General features: G+C 47.8%; 1 protein-coding gene across 1 annotated transcript; it reads left to right on the top strand.

Moving 5' to 3' along the window:
• The first annotated feature begins 1,278 nt into the window (after positions 1–1,278).
• Positions 1,279–10,177, top strand: Fitm2 (fat storage inducing transmembrane protein 2). Its single transcript, XM_034495704.2, has 3 exons — positions 1,279–1,717; positions 3,753–4,223; positions 6,264–10,177. The coding sequence occupies exons 2-3, from the start codon at positions 4,051–4,053 to the stop codon at positions 6,877–6,879; spliced, it is 789 nt and encodes a 262-aa protein (XP_034351595.1). The 5' UTR covers positions 1,279–1,717; positions 3,753–4,050; the 3' UTR covers positions 6,880–10,177.
• The last annotated feature ends 6,131 nt before the right edge of the window (positions 10,178–16,308 follow it).

Raw genomic sequence — 16,308 nt, 5'->3', positions numbered from 1 at the left:
TTCCAGGGGACTGGCTTTTGGGAAATGAGTGTAATCTAAGGGCTCTGACCTTACTGCGGTTATACATCCAGGATAGATTCATCATTTGTAAACCGTGTTGTCAAGAGGTGGAAGGCAGGGGTAGGGCCTGATTGGAAGGTGTAGGCCTGGGCTCCTCCATTCTCCACCTTTCCTCTCCCTTACCTTGATGAGGTGAGCAGTTAGATCCTGTCTTTCCTCCAAGGCTCCTTCTGCTTTGTCACACACCTAAAAGCTACAGGTCACCCTCTACCTGTGAAGCAAACCTCCCAAACTGGGTACCAAAACAAGAGTTTGCAACTTTATTCCCTCCTTAGTTTATACAGCATTTTTATCCCTTCCTCCCCACCCCATCTCCCTCCCTTCCTCTCTCTCCCTCCCTTCCTCTCTCTCCCTCCCTTTCTCTTTCCTTCCTTCCTTTTCTCTCCTCTCTCTCTCTCTCTCTCTCTCTCTCTCTCTCTCTCTCTCTCTCTACTCCAGGATAGCCTTGACCTGACTAGGTACCCAAAGATCACTTTGAATCCCTGATCTTCCTGCTTCTACCTCTAACATACTAGGATTGCAGGCCGGCACATGTTACCACCCTTGGCTATGTGGTGCTAGAGATAGAACTCAGGGCTTCATGCATGCTAGGCAAACACTCTGACAACTGAGATTCATCCCAGATCCTCATTTCTGTTCTGAAGGTCAATGTATATATATTTTATGGCAGTGCCATGCTGTTTTAATTATTACTGCTTTAAAATGTAGTTTGAAATCAGGTGGTATAATAAACTTTCTCTCTCTTTTTTTTTTTTTTTTGGCTCATGTCTACCTTGGCTATTTTTGTTATTGTTCCATAGAAATTTTAGGATTAAAGGGTTAGAGAAATGGCTCAGCCATTAAGAGCACTTATTGTTCTTCTAGAGGACATAGTTTTGATCCCCAGCAATACTCATCCCATCTGTAACTCCAGTTCCAGGGGATGTGGCGACCTCTTCTGGCCACTGGTGGTACCAGGCACACACGTGATGTACAGATTGATGTACATAGTGGTAACACATACATAAGACATTTTAGGATTATGTTTTCTGATAGGAATTGTTTGCATCTGTAGGTTGGTTTAAATAGTGTGCACAAGAGGCAGGAGGATTTCTGAGTTCGAGGCCAGCCTGGTCTACAGAGAGAGTTCCAGGACAGCCAGGGCTACACAGAGAAACGCTCTCTCAAAAAACCAAAAACCAAAAAAAAAAAAAAAAAAAAAAAAAAAAAAAAATAGTGTGCACAGTTCATCAATATTAATTCTCCCCGTATGTGAAGCTGGGGTATCTTCCAATTAATATTTATATAAAAGACAAATAACAGTTGTAAATCAACAGTAGGGCGGTGCTACTGAGGTCCCTGGCAGAACTGGGTACTTGCTCTCTCTCTCTCTCCCCATCCTCCCACGCCATGTGTGTGTGTACATCTGAGTCCATACAGAGGCCAGAAGTCAATGAGTTAGTTAATGTTAGATATCTTGCTCTCCCCACCTTATTTTTTGAGGCAGGGTCTCCTGCTGATCCCAGAGTTGATCAATCCTGCTAAGATCCCTGCCAGCACACCCCAGGGATCCTCCTGTCTCTGCATCGTCTCCTGTGCTGCAATTACACAGCACACCACTGCGCCTGGTGTTTCTGTGGGTGCTGGTGGTCTACTCAGAAGTCCTGGAGCTTGCATGGTGAGCACTTGACCCCTGAGCCTTCTCTCCATCACCTGTGTGTAGTCTTCTATCCCCTGTGGTGGGAAAGGCAGGGGCACTGCACGGCAATGTCTTACCATTCCAACTTCAGTGCTTCTCATGTACTGTTATGAAATCAACAGTGAGTCACGACAAGCTTTTGCTTGCTTGCTTGCTTGCTTGCTTGGTTTCTGGTACTAATTATTGAACATAGAACCCCATAGCCCTGAAATTTTTAATCTAGACCAGGCCGCCCTGGAATTTGCAAGGTTCTCCCAACCTCCTTCCAAGTACTGAAATTATAGGTCAGACGCACCAGGATGTTTTAAAACTTAAGTTGAGTTGTGTAATTGAGCATAAAAAAGTCACAGCCTCCCACACATGGTAGAAGCGTGTTCTATCATGAACTGTCATCAAGTTGTATCTAAAACGATACGTCTATTAACATAATTGCTTATATACTGCGTGTACTATGTAAATGTTTAATGTGTACTATAAATGTTTAATATAATGAGCTCTCTTGAAGAGAATATATTAGTATTTACATATATAGATTATGAACTTTCTAAAAATAAAAACCTCTCAATATAAGAGTGTTGTACATGACTTACAGACAATGAAATATACAATTTTTTTTTTTATTTTTAGAATAGTGGTCTCATGTATCTCAGGCTTGCCCTGAACTCACTATGTGGCTGAGCCTTTTCTTCTGGTGTGCTAAGGATTATAGTCATGTATTACTACACACAATTTATGCAGTGCCAGGCATTGAACCCAGGACTTCATGCATGCTAATCAAGCATTCTGCCAACCAAGTTGCAGCCCCAGTTCCCACGGGGCTCTTTGTTGTAAATATAACCCAAGGATGCTAATGCTGTTATTGATTTTACTGGACATTTGTTTCCACAGCCCACCTATGATTTCAGCTCAACCACACATTGACAAATGGAGCCATAGCCCAGTGAAGACAGGAGGGGACAGAACACAGGCTGATTTGTAGCACTTGCCAATTTCCTTAGTGTAAATACTTCTATGTGGCTGGTTTCAAGCTTCCTGTGTGACATCACAGGAGTGGGAAGAAAGCACAGAGGTGTACCAGGGAGGTACAATTGATGCAGGTAGACTCAAGAGCATAGATAAGCCAGATGTGATGGCATATGCCTATAATCCCAGCACCCAAGAGGGAGGTAGAGACATGAAGACAGCCACAGGTTCAAAACCAGCCCTTTCTAGATAGTGAGTTCCAGGCCAGCCAGGGTCAAATAAAGAGATCCTGTTTCAAATTAGACAAACAAGAACATACATAATAATAAAACATAGTAAAATAACTAGAAAGTGATGGGTTTGAGTTTTTGATCTTGATTTTAAGTGTTAATCTATAAAATACAGCAGCTAAGGAAGAACTCATAGTTAGGAAGCCCTGATTTTGACACCTAGCCTCATGGGCTAGGAGCTTAGCTAAAAGACAAAACTGAGTGACTGAGTCACCGGTACCTCATATGAGCTCTACAAGCCTCAGACACCCAAGATTTTCAGTCAACAACACAATTGTTTCATTCTTACATTTATTTTATCTATTATAGTTTTTAAAAATTTATTTATTTATTTATTTATTTATTTATTTATTTATTTATTGTGTGTGTGTGTGTGTGTGTGTGTGTGTGTGTGTGTGAACAACTTATGCGAGTTGGTTCTTGCCTTCCACAGCGTGGATCCCAAGGATTGAACCCAGGTTATTTGGCAACAAGTGCCCTTACCTGTCTCAAAACCGAAAGTAGTGTTGGGCACGGTGGCACATGACCTTAATCTCAATGTGCAGGCGATCTCTGAGTTCGAGGCCACCCTGGTTATACAGAGTGAGTTCCAAGACAGCCAGGACTACTCAGAGAAACCCTGTCTCAAAACAAGTAAATAGGACTTAAATTTAGTAATTACTTTCCAATGAAATTTCATCTCAAAACTCTGCATCTGAACCAGTGTAAGGAACTCTCAAACTAGCTCTAAAGAAGGTGGGTCTCTTGTTTGTATTTTGCAGATAAAGAAAGCAGCGGGAATCCCACAAACAAGTGAGGGGAGCCGGTTGCCCAAAGTGCAGCCTGCAGTGCTCTCAGCACGTAGCTTGGGGGCGATGAAGGGAAACAGCGCAGGTAGATGCAGACCTGCACTCTGCAGAGACCTCTCATGGCCACTAGAGGGAGACCCGCCCCTCGGGGGGGCGGAGCTTGCGGAAGCACGCATGCGCCCAGAGGGATGTGGCGGTACCAGCTCGGGCGAAGGGCAAGACGGTGGCCGAGAAGGCTCCGGGCGGCGGACGGTGGCCGAGAAGGACCGGCATGGAGCACCTGGAGCGCTGTGCGTGGTTTCTCCGCGGGACGCTGGTGAGGGCAGCGGTGCGGCGCCACCTGCCCTGGGTACTGGTGGCCGCCATGCTGGTGGGCTCGGTCCTCAAGGAGCTGTCTCCGCTGCCCGAGAGCTACCTCAGCAATAAGCGCAACGTCCTCAACGTGTGAGTGCATCAGGCTCCGGGCCCCCGCGCCCCAAGAAGCCAGTTAGATGCTGGGGTGGGCGAGTCATCGGGAGGGAGCCCCGTCTTGACAGCCGCGTCCGCGCGCGTGTCGCGACGCTGGGACCCTGGGAAAGCGGGTGACACTCGCGCCTAGTATTTGAGCATTCCGATAGGAGGATCGAGTTGGTGACGGGTGGGTTATAAGTGCCGGTGGGTACATTGGAGCGGCTATTACCCCAACCCCAGAGTTAGGTGTTCGCCCCTGTCCTGTTTGGGGAGATGTCACCTTCCTCCTGCCGGCTAGTCAGACACCCCTCTCCTAACCACTGTGGCAAAAATCCCACCGTCGTCTTAAAGATCACCTCTAGACCCGCCTACCACCCTGAGAGCTTTTGCCCTCCCGGCCCTACGTTGGTAGAAGCGTGAAACCTTTCGCGCTGGTGACCTTTCTCCTGGATCTCCTTGGACTTTCTCAGTACTCTAAAGTGCATGGCAGTTACCCAGGAAAACAACCTCAGCCGACCTCTTTGGAACGTCTCTCTAACTCCACTTATTTCTTTCCTAGTCCTTTAAAAACGCGTATATCGCAAGTTCATTGCACAACGCTCCGTTGGAGCAATCCAGGGAGTTTGGAAGATGAGATTGCCTCTTCCATGTGAACTTAGTGCTTCAGACTAGTGTCTCCAGCTTGCGGAGAATCTGCCTCTCTCTTCTTGTTAATCTACTTCAAACCCGGGTTTTCTCTTCTGAGCAGCTGCGTCAGGTTTCTGGCAGACCTTGGCTTTAACAAGGCTTTCCTTGTCAAGCCTGCGAAGGTTTTAGTGATGGTTTCTTTGGTAGTGTCTGAGAAACTGGAACCTAGGGAAGAAGCATCCTGCCCCTGGCCCACCGTCATTCTTACCCACTGGTAGTGGCTGGTCTAAGAGTAGAGAGTGAGGGTGGTAGTTGTTTCAGACCTCTTTTGTGTGCGTTTTCTGCCCAGGTCTCCAGGTCAGCCACCTTTCATGAGCACAGAAGAGGCAGATGTGGCAGATGCTGCTTTATCTGGCCTAATGAACCAGGAGGCCAGCAGCCTGGCATGCCAATCTCTGTTGTTTAGGGGTAGCCATGGATTCTAATGTTTTGTTCCAAGACGTGGTGCTGATTAATAGGAGGGAGCTGGCACTGACTCCTTGAATCTGGAAGAGATTTTAAGAACAGCTTGGTGCCCTTGGGTTTCCTCAATGAGGGAACTGAGGCCTGAAGATGTCCTAATACATAAGAGTCAGAGTCAGGATTCAAACCCTTGAAGTAAAGCTCTTTTCCTACCAGCTTTGTAGAAAACAACACTGGTGTGGTAGAAAAGACATGGACTTTGGGGCTGTGTAAAGTGTGGCTCGGTCTGCTTGCCACTGTGTGTGTGTGGCCTCGGCAGAGTTCAGTTTTCTGAGCCCCAGAGCCCTCTGTAAAGTGGGTGAAATGAAGCCTGCCATACAGCTCAGGTGATAGAGCCTTCCTAGCATGCACACAGGTTTGGAACCCGACATCACATAGAACTGGGTGTGGTACCTATAATGGCACTGCTTGAGAGGTGGAGGCAGGAGGGTCCAGAGTTCAAGACTATCCTCTGCTACTTAGGCAGTTTAAGACAGCCTGGGCTATACTTAGGAAAAAAAAAAAAGACCTCATCCTCCTCAGCTAAATGTAAATGTGTGTGAGCGCATCTGACATTTGATAGACACTCAGATATTGCTTTCCTGAGAAAGTAACCTAACTGGAAAATGTCAGGCCCTGGATTTGAACCCTGATCTACCCACATATGACCTCCATTTTGGCATGACACATCTATATGGCTCAGTGTCACCTCACAGAGTTATGGGTTAACTAGTTTCAGTGCTTAGGGAGTAAAGCATGTGTAAGCATGTATTAAGGAATAAAAGAGGGCATAGCTATTTGGATGGACAGCTTTGGTGAGTTTTAAGTCACTTCCCTTGGGAGCATGACGACACCATTTCCTTTCTGCCAAGTCTCTTCTTCACCTGCACTTTCCTCCTCTGTCAGGTATTTTGTTAAATTGGCCTGGGCCTGGACAGTCTGTCTCCTCCTGCCTTTCATTGCCCTCACCAACTACCACCTGACGGGCAAGACCAGCCTGGTCCTGCGGCGGTTGAGCACCCTCCTCGTGGGCACAGCCATCTGGTATACCTGCACAGCCCTCTTCTCCAACATTGAACACTACACAGGCAGCTGCTACCAGTCCCCGGCCCTGGAGGGCATCAGACAGGAGCATCGTAGCAAGCAGCAGTGCCACCGGGAAGGGGGCTTCTGGCATGGCTTTGACATCTCAGGCCACTCCTTCCTACTGACCTTCTGTGCACTCATGATCGTGGAGGAGATGGCCGTGCTGCACGAGCTGAAGACAGATCGCAGCCACCACCTCCATGCTGCCATCACCACCCTGGTTGTCGCCCTGGGCTTCCTGACCTTCATCTGGGTGTGCATGTTTCTGTGCACGGCCGTTTATTTCCACAACTTGATCCAGAAAGTGTTCGGCACCATGTTTGGTTTGTTGGGCTGGTACGGGACATATGGGTATTGGTATCTGAAGTCTTTCTCACCGGGACTTCCTCCCCAGAGCTCTAGTTTGACTTTGAAGCAAGATACTTACAAGAAATGAAAGAGAAGGAAATAGGGACAGGAGGACAATGGCTAATAGGATTCCCACCTACTTTGTCCAGTGACTGGCTGCGTTATCCATCCCATTTCAGAGAGGACCCTTACTAGGTACCTTTGGACTGGGGGACATCTGGGGAACAAGTTTAGTCCTCGGACTCTGCTGGCGGTGCCACCATGTTGCCAGCAGCGCTATTCCTGTCAGATTCTTCTCATCTCTGACAAGATGTGACCTTAATCTGTTCCCAGAGGGAGAGCTAAGGCTCGGCAGAGGGATAACAGACAGCCTCATAGTGTGGGTCAAGGGGAAACCAGGGCTTCAGGACTCTCTGCTGTGGCCTCCCTGGTTCTGGTTCTCTTTAGAGTTTAGTGGCCATGGTAATGCTGTTCATTTAACAGCGTTTCCCCATGGCCAACTCTGAGATAAGCATTTGCCCCGGCAGGTTCTTTATTAAATACCCCAATGCCTAAAGGACACTCTCTGGCTGTAGCATTCACGTCCTCTGCGGAATGCTGCCGTTGGACCTGGCCGCGATTGCCAACAGGGGTCCACGACCCTGCAGTGCCTGGATGATGACTGTTGTTGTTGGTTTTGTTTTTCTGTGTAGCCCTGAGTGTCCTGAAACTCACTCTGTAGACCAGGCTGGCCTCAGACTCAGAGATCTGCCTGTCTCTGCCTCCTGAGTGCTGGATTAAAGGCGTGGCCACCACGGCCCGGCACTTGGATGTTTTTTTTATTTTTTTTTTCTGTCCGTACTGTATATCGTGATGTGTTGGGGTTTGCGGCAGTAACTGAGCGCCCCATTTTCTCTCTTCTCTCCCAAGTGACTGCTCTGTGGCTTTAATCATTACTCTCCATTTGTTCTTTGTTGGCAAAGCTCCAGCACCACACCTTGGCGTGTGAAAATTGTTTTGAGGGCTTTTTGTTTTTTAGAACACTAACTTTTTGTATAAACCAAATTCTTGGCTTGTTGTATGAAATCCCACCTCATAGGATTGTTCTCTCTCTTAGGAATATAACTGGAGGGGGCATGGTGCTGCACACCTTTAATCCCAGCACTGGGAAGGCAGAGGCAGGCAGATCTCTGTGAGTTTGAGATTACCCTGCCAGGGCCGCATTGTGAGATCCTGACTCCGAAAGAAAGAAAGAAAGAAAGAAAGAAAGAAAGAAAGAAAGAAAGAAAGAAAGAAAGAGAGAGAAAGAGAGAAAGAGAGAGAGAGAGAGAAAGAGAGAGAGAGAAAGAAAAGAAAAAACTGACAAGCAGATTTGCATTATCTGATGAACTTTAGGCTGGAAAAGTAATTCAGTCAGGCGCTCATCTGTCCTAAGGCTTTCCTGCCCACTGACTGGTGAGAGAGACAGAATAGGGTTTGGGGTCCTCACAGGACCATAGGACAAGTGCCACAGCCTAAGGGATTTTCCCCTTTGGAGATTATGATAATTTAGAAGTGAAATAAAATGTTTTCCGCTTGATGCAGGAAGCCAGCCAGCATGCAAAGCCACCCATATTACATACTGCTGCCCTGCAGTCATCCATATTACATAGCGCCATGACTGCCATGACTTTGGCCCCGCCTCTTCCTCCTCATCTTACCAACAGGACAACCCTAGGAGGGGGCGTTCAGTGGCCATGGCCATGAGAGTCTTTCTTTGCAGTACTCCCTGGCTTCCAGCCATGTCATTCTGTGGCCTTTACCGTGACTGTTAGGGTAAGAAGTCTCTTCACCCATGTCCCACGTGGCAGGCTTCCAGTCTGATGAGAAGGGTCCTTTCCTCTCCTGGGTATCGCCTTAAGCCTGGCCCAGCTGAGCCCTGGCCTTTTGGATGATGATCCTTGCAGCAGCTTCCATCAGCTGCCCTGCCCTAGCAGAGCTGGCTGATAACATTACCTGATAAGCTTCGGACTGACTGTCCTCGCTCAAGCTGAGGTTGCTAGGCACTTAGTAAATTAAGAGTAATCTCTTTCTTTTTCTTTTAATTTTACTATGTTTTTAATTTTTAATTTAATTTAATTTAATCTTTTGAGTCAGGGTCTTACCATGCAGCTCTGGCTGGTCTGGAACTCACTATGTAGACCAGGCTGGTCTCAGACTCACAGAGATCTACCTGCCTGCCCCTGTTTCCTAAGTGCTGGGATTAAAGGTATACTAAGATTAAAGCCACCACATCTGGCTAATAATTTTTAAAAATATAAGAATCTATTTAAAATATGTATTTTATATCTCGTTGAGCTACAGGCCAACTTGACCAGTCACTATTTAAGATGTGAGATGTTGTCACCAAAGGGGAAGAAAGGCAGTCAGAAAGGAGTCGCCATGATGCTTTGCTGAGTGGATAGTGGACTGAAAGGATGTTTGACCTGGGAGTTTCCACCCATCTCCCCAGGGTAGGAATAGGCCTGGAGATGACTGGTAGGACAGGTGAAGTCTCTCAAGCTTCACTTAACAGCAGAGGGGAGCAGACACAGCATGCAGCCAGAGGCTCATTTGTCACATTGTGGCTCCGGACATTTTTCTCACGTGGTCTGACCAGGTTTAACATTAAATCGACAACACATGGGGACTCCCAGCTGCTCAGCATTCTGTACATATAGACAGATCAGATCACACATGTTTATACGTGATAGCCTTCTCTGCTCTGGGTGGGGTGGTGGGGTGGAGCCCAGGGTTCTGTGCACGCTGGGTGAGCCCTCTATCCCTGAGCCACACCCCGAGTTCCTCAGAGCCCTTGCCTTCTCAGGAACATGCCTTCCCTCCTGTGTGAGGAAGCGTGGCATGAGTGTTTGGGCTTGGGCAGCCATGAGGTGTAGGTGTGAATGTTGGCATCCCTCCCAAACCACCTGACCAGTGTGCAAGCCTTGTTGCCCTTGTCTGTAAAGGGAAGCGATTCTCTTAGCACTTAAAGAAAATGGTCTGTAAGATGCTGAGCATGTGTGCCACATAGGTTATCATCTCCCCAACTGTCTCTTGACAGCACTTAGAACATTCTGGTTCCTTTAGAGAAAGTAGAGAAACCAGTATCTCTTGAGGAAACACCCAGAGCCTGGGTCACCTATGGAAATAGTCTCATGCCATCTTTCAAAGTGTCTGTTGTCCCTTGGTGGTAAACCCAAGGCTTTGGGAGCATCTGACTAGAATCGTGCCATGCATTTTGCTTCCCTGTATGGAGGTCTATTCACTAGCTTCCACGTCCATCCGTCACTGTCTGGGTACCAGATTGTATTTAGAGACTGGCTCATGCCACTCTTAAGTACGCACAGTCCACGTGTAAACAAGCGAATTAAAGGGCACTTGAGTCCACATTCCAGAGTTTGCTGTGTTCCTTTCTATGTGTTTTAATTTACTTTTTAAATTTTAACTTTTACATGAAGTAAGTGTGTGTGTGTGTGTGTGTTGCAAGCACACCATGGCATACATGTGAAGATCAGAGGACAACTTAGAGGACAACTTTTATGAGTCTATTCTCTCCTACCATATAGGACTTTCAGGTCAAACTCAGGTAGTCAGGCTTGGCAGCAAGGGCCTTTGCCACGGAGCCATCTTGTTGACCTTAGTTTTAAATCTTTATTAATACTGTGTGTATAATGCATGTGTTTGTATACATGTGCCACAATCTTCCTGTGGAAGTCAGAGGACATTTATGGAGTTGGTTCTCTCCTATCGTGTGGATCTTGGGGATCACGCCTTGTCCTTTAGGCTTGCTAGCTCATGCTTTTACCCAGGAGCCATCTGACCTGTTTAGACTCAGCCCAATTTCTCATCCTTCCCTAAGTTGCTCTCATTAAAAGGCACTTCATAGCTGGAGGTTGTCGGGGTGATTCACCTAAGCCCTTTGTCCTAAGTACAGGTACCATCAGCCTGCTTTACTCTGTCCTTGATCCTGAGCTCTGGGTCAGCCAGGCCTGAGAGTTGTCCCCTTGGCAGAAGGAGAGAGGTAGGTCTCACAGACAGAATGCCGAAGAGCAGTGACAGCCTACAGGGATAAGGTCACTTTGCAGCCCTGGAACTCTACACCCTACACCCACTTTATACCCTACACCCACTCACTGTCAGTCTGACCTGCTTGGCACCTCTAGGCAGTGTGTGTTGAAAGCCCATTGGATCTGAGATTAGAATCTTCTCACACTGGTTTGGCCCTGCAGCTGCAGCCAACTCTAAATTCTGCTGCAAGCTAGGTACAGGCTGGACGTCTTCCACTTAGGAGTCTGGACTCAGAGCGATCCCCTCCCTAACTAAAGCTATGTGCTGGGTTATAAGATGAATTTGAAGCAGGCCTGCATTTCATGGAAAAGAGCCCGTGCCACCATTAAGTGTCCTGAGTGTTGGGGCAAGGTTAGGACCTGAGAACATTGACCGGAGATCCTGCTACCCTGGGGATCCAGAAACATTCATAGAAGGCAATGTTCCTTTTGGTCTGAAAGGATGGAGAAGAATCCAAACATTCCTCCAGGAAAGAAAAGCCAAGGCAGGGATAGAACACCCAAAACCATGTAGGTAGTCCCATGGCTTTTGTTTAGAGTGGGGAGCATGGCTTCCTTCATTTTCAAAAGGCCTAGAGACTTACAAAGTCATTAGTGGAGCCTGTAGGCTAAGCCTTGCCTCGATGCAAACGGCTCTGGGCTGCTGTTAGAAAGCCTAGCCTGGACACGGTCCACCACTGCTTCTCTCTGCTCTTCTATGGTCTTGAACCAGCAACAGCATCTCTGGGCCTCAGTCTCCTCATCTGCTAGGTCTTAGATAGACTGGGTGGGTAGAGATTACCCAGGTAACTCCTGAAACCCTGGAATCTGTTCTACTCTCCGTTTTTCTGTTTTGCTTGGTGAAAAGTCCCCCACCCCACACCACCCTCCGAGCTCCTTCTGATTTATTTTAGGAAAGGACATGAAAAAAACTCGCACTTGGGTCAAGTGGCAGCTGGCTTCCCGGTGAGTGACAGGGAACAAACTACAGGCTGCAGCCAATCACTGCCCACCTCCTTTTTCTCTGTGTGGACATGCGGATGAGTTCTGACCCGATTGATTGGGCCCGTGTGGGCTTTCTCAGCACACGGGAGCAAACCTAATTCCCAGCTTAGGCACCACTGGGCAGCGTTCTAGTAACCACTAGGGAATGTCTGGGGAGTTTTACAATTGAACACAGCACAGAGCACAGACTCTGTCTTGCCTCGGAAAGGGTGGCAGGCTGCCACCACCTGTACAGATGATGACCTGGTGGTAGTCACACTGAATGCATGCAGATCTAAGCATCTCAAGTAGGGAACCCGCTGTGAAATACAGGAAGACGGCTGCCTGCAAAAATGTCAGGAACTCAGATGCCGATGAGTCACATAAATGATTGTCGTTCCTCACTAATAACTGGGCACAGTCACTATGAAGAATGAATGATGCGTGTGGGTATGGGGTGTCAACGGTGAAGGCAGAAGACCTGGGCTATGTGTCCTCGGCCAGGCTAACCTCTAAGCCTGACTCCGGAGTGCAAGCTGCCTTGACAGTGCCGGGTTTCACTCAGCAGGCACAGGCTGGGAGGAGAGGAGCCCCAGAGTGCTGAGATCTGCCGGGCACAGGGGACACAGCATTAAGTCAGGAACATGGACCTACCTTCTGCTAGTGCTGCCAGCCGGGCAGACCGTGGAGTGAGTGACCCCTAAAAGTGCATGGACTGTCCAGAGCAGAGTGTTTCTCTGGGAGGGAGATGTTTAGGTTTTTTTTAAAGATGTATTTGTTTATTTTATGTATGTGAGTACACTGTAGCTGTCTTCAGACACACCAGAAGAGGGCATCGGATCCCATTACAGGTGGTTGTGAGCTACCATGTGGTTGCTGGGATTTGAACTCAGGACCTCTGGAAGAGCAGTCAGTGCTCTTAACAGCTGAGCCAGCTGAGCCATCTCTCCATCCCTAGTTTTTTGTTTTGTTTTTGTTTTTGTTATTTGAGACAGGCTCTCACGTTGTATTCATGTCTGGCCTGGAACTCATGGAGGTCTGTCTGCCTCTGCCCCCTGAGTGCTGGGATTAAAGGTGTGCACCACCACAGCCTCAATCAAAAGGTTTATTTCGGCTTACAGTTTTGCAAGATTCTGTTCATGGTGTGGCTGGCTCCATTAGCAGAACACCACAGAGGCAGGAGCATGTAGAAGCAAGACTACTCACCTCTGGCAGCCAGGGAGCCGAGGAGAGAAACACAAAAGGGCAGTGCCACCCACAGCTGGTGTGCTTCAACTTGTAACCCAGGCACTTAGTAAGCAGTCAGGAAGATCAAGAGTTCAAGGTCATCCTCAGATACATAACAAATGTGTGGCCAGCCTGAGCTACATGAAACTCTGTTTCAAAACAAAGGCTCATCCTCCGGGACCCAGTTGAGGGGTCCTCTCTGCCTCACCTTCCACAGTTCCACCATCTTCCTGTGGTCTATTTCTTTGGAGTCTGAACCATCAATAAATAGGTCAAAGCATTAGTGGTCTGTTGTCTCAGGGACACGCCCACAGACACTCTGCTTCCCTAATCTCCCAGGCATCTCCTGGTCTGACAGGTTGACAATCAGGGTTAGCCATCACACTGCCCTGATGTCATCTCTCAGGCAGATACAGTCTGCCTAAAGCGGTTACACAAAAAGAGTGAGGAGTTTAACCAGAGTACTTGGGTTCATACCCCAGCTCCACAGGCATGCTGGCTGTGTGACGGTGGGCAAGTTCCTTAACCTCTCTGTGCCCTAGTTTCCATAGGGCTATGGGGATGAATTAACACTGGAGAAGTCCTTAGAGCAGAGCCCAGGGCTTGAGGGGGCACCATATGAGTGGCTTCTGTATACATGCAGAGTCCTAAGCTTGCCATCGTTGTCATTTCTCTACAGAGATGGTTTTGGACTTTCTGGAAGGTTTGAGGTACTGTCTGGATGTGGAGGGTCATGTCCCCAAGGTCAAGCTTTAGTCTGTAGTTTGGGTTAACTAAGGGTGGCAGAAAGCTGGGAGCTGACTTCTGGGACAGCTAACAGGGAAGGACATTAGATGTGTGGTGCCCACATAGCCAAGGTAGAGCCATGTTGAAGGTGCTGATGCTACAGGGAACTGAAGGCTGCCTGATGCTAACTCCCAGCAGCTTGCTTTGGCCACAGAACCAGGATCCTTCTCTCTGAATGCTGTCTCTCATTGCCAGGTTCGCTCATGCAGTGTACATGCTCCTGAGAGTCTGAATGACAGGAGGTGAGGGGGTGGGGCACCAGGGAACTGCCTGGATCCAACCTTAGTATCTAAGACCAAAAGTATTCAGATCCTGCCCCAATAGGCTGCAGGAACCAATATGTCACTCTATGCCTTTCTGCCTGCACTCTCAGGGAATACCGCAACCATCAGGTACCCCTGTGCACCCCTCAGTTTTCCCTGTGCTACAGGAACAAGGCGGAGGAAGCAGGTGGGTCAGACACTGATTTTCAGCTTGCATGATTAGAAGCACTGGACCTGAGGATAAGCAGACAGCATTCAAATCCTATCAGGCCCCTTAGCTGTGTGATCCTGGGCAAAACTCTGAGCCTCTCTGGGCTTGTTACTCAGCGTGGGATGAGAATAATACTTTCTGTTGCATTAGTCTTTGCCTGGCTTAATTAAATCATAGATGGGCAAACATAACCTTTAAAATGTTGGGTACATATGAGAACCACTTTTTTTGGAATTTTTTTTGTTTGTTTTGTTGTTTTGTTTTGAGACAGGGTTTCTCTGTGTAGAGCAGGCTGGCTTCAAACTCAGAGATTTGCCTGCTTCTGCCTCCCGAGTGCTGGGATTAAAGATGTGCACCACCCTCCACCCGACTGAGAACCACTTTTTATTGAAGATTTTTGCTTAATGAATATCTCTCTTGAAAGCCAAGGGACCGTAATACCCAAATGCCCCAATAACTCTGAAATCACTTGGTGTCATCCATATAATAAAGTACGCAACACTGAATAAGGAAAGTGACTGGCATTTGTCATTTTTCTTGGGGGGACAGAATGTCATTATGTAGCTCTGGGTGGCCTGGAACTCTTGTAGACAAGGCTGGCCTTGAACTCATAGACGTCCACCTGCCCCTCTGCCTCCCAAATTTGGGGATTAAAGGCGTGTATCACGACACCCGGCCATCCTTGACTGTTTTAGTCCAGTACCCAACAATTCCTTTTCTTTTTTTCTTTACCTAACTACTTAAAAGTATTTTATTTTTAATTATGTGTATGTGTGTGTTTAAATGCACATGGATGCAGTGCCGGCAAAGAGCAGACCTGGGCATCAAGTTCCCTGGAGCTAGAGTTACATAGGTGCTGGGCATTGAACTTGGCTCCTCTGTAAGAGTGAAATTCTATCTTAACCACCAAGCCACCACCAGTCCCCTCCCAGTCCCTGATTTACTAGCATCTCATCTCTGGCTCCTTGGCACCCCGACCAAGAGAAAAATAACAAGGCTTTTATCTCCTAATACACACATGTGGCTTCATAGTTCAACACCACCACTGTATAAGCCAGCTATTGCTGCACTGATGCTTGGTATCCCCAACCCCAACAAACTCCTCGACTGACAGCGAGTTCGGCCAGCTGAAGTCCTACTGATGGACTGTCTCCACCCCTGAGTCCTACAGGCTGGAGCCCAGTGACTTGTGCTTCTCTGCCAGTTAAAGGATTAAAAGGGAAGGAAACTCTCAACCAGGGCAGGTATTTGAACAGCAAGCAGAGCAGGCGGAATCAGCCGTTGGAGAATGGTGTTTAACTGGGGGTGAACAGACACTCAATCCCCAGACACACAGAAAAATACTTTCTTCAAAGCAGAGATGGGACTCTGGAAGCCAAATATCCAGTCTCTTCTTGAGGGCTTTTTTTTTTTTTTTTTTTTTTTTTTTTTTTTTTTTTAAAAAACTTTCTGAAGAGTCTATATCTTTTAATTTAGGTGTTTGAAGAAAGGATGGCTGATTGGCCCACCGCTGTTGTGTAACATGTCCTGATCTGGCCTTGAACTTGTGGAACTAATCCGTCAGCAGGGGCCTGCTGGCAGGAAGAAAGGTCCACAGAGCCTTTGACTTAAGTGGACACGTTTTTGTTTCCCCTCCGGAGGGTGAGGAAAAAGCTGGCTATCTTGGAAGTTCTTCATGGTCTAGCCTTGGCCCCTCTCTCTGTCAGTCTGATTGTTGGGGTATCTAACTCCAGCTCCTCATCATGACTGAGTTTGGGGGTTTGCAGGGTGGTGCCCTCAGCCCCTGCGGTTAAGTTTTGGCCATACCCTTGGAGGCCGTGTAGTGATGGTGGAGCAACAGCCTGGATTGAATGGGGATGTGGAGGAAGGACCTCACAAGTGTCCACCACTCATCTTGCTAGTGGGAGGGTCTTTCATCTGCCCAGTTGTGTCCTTCCTGTTAAGACACCTCAGAATTCACCCTGGATGCTCTCTACTTCCTTTACCCCACTCCTCCCAGCATC

The sequence above is a fragment of the Arvicanthis niloticus genome, chromosome 2, assembly GCF_011762505.2.
Source record: "Arvicanthis niloticus isolate mArvNil1 chromosome 2, mArvNil1.pat.X, whole genome shotgun sequence".
Lineage (NCBI taxonomy): Eukaryota > Metazoa > Chordata > Mammalia > Rodentia > Muridae > Arvicanthis > Arvicanthis niloticus.
Note: the sequence above shows the minus strand (reverse complement) of the source record. Positions and strands in the feature narration are given on the sequence as shown.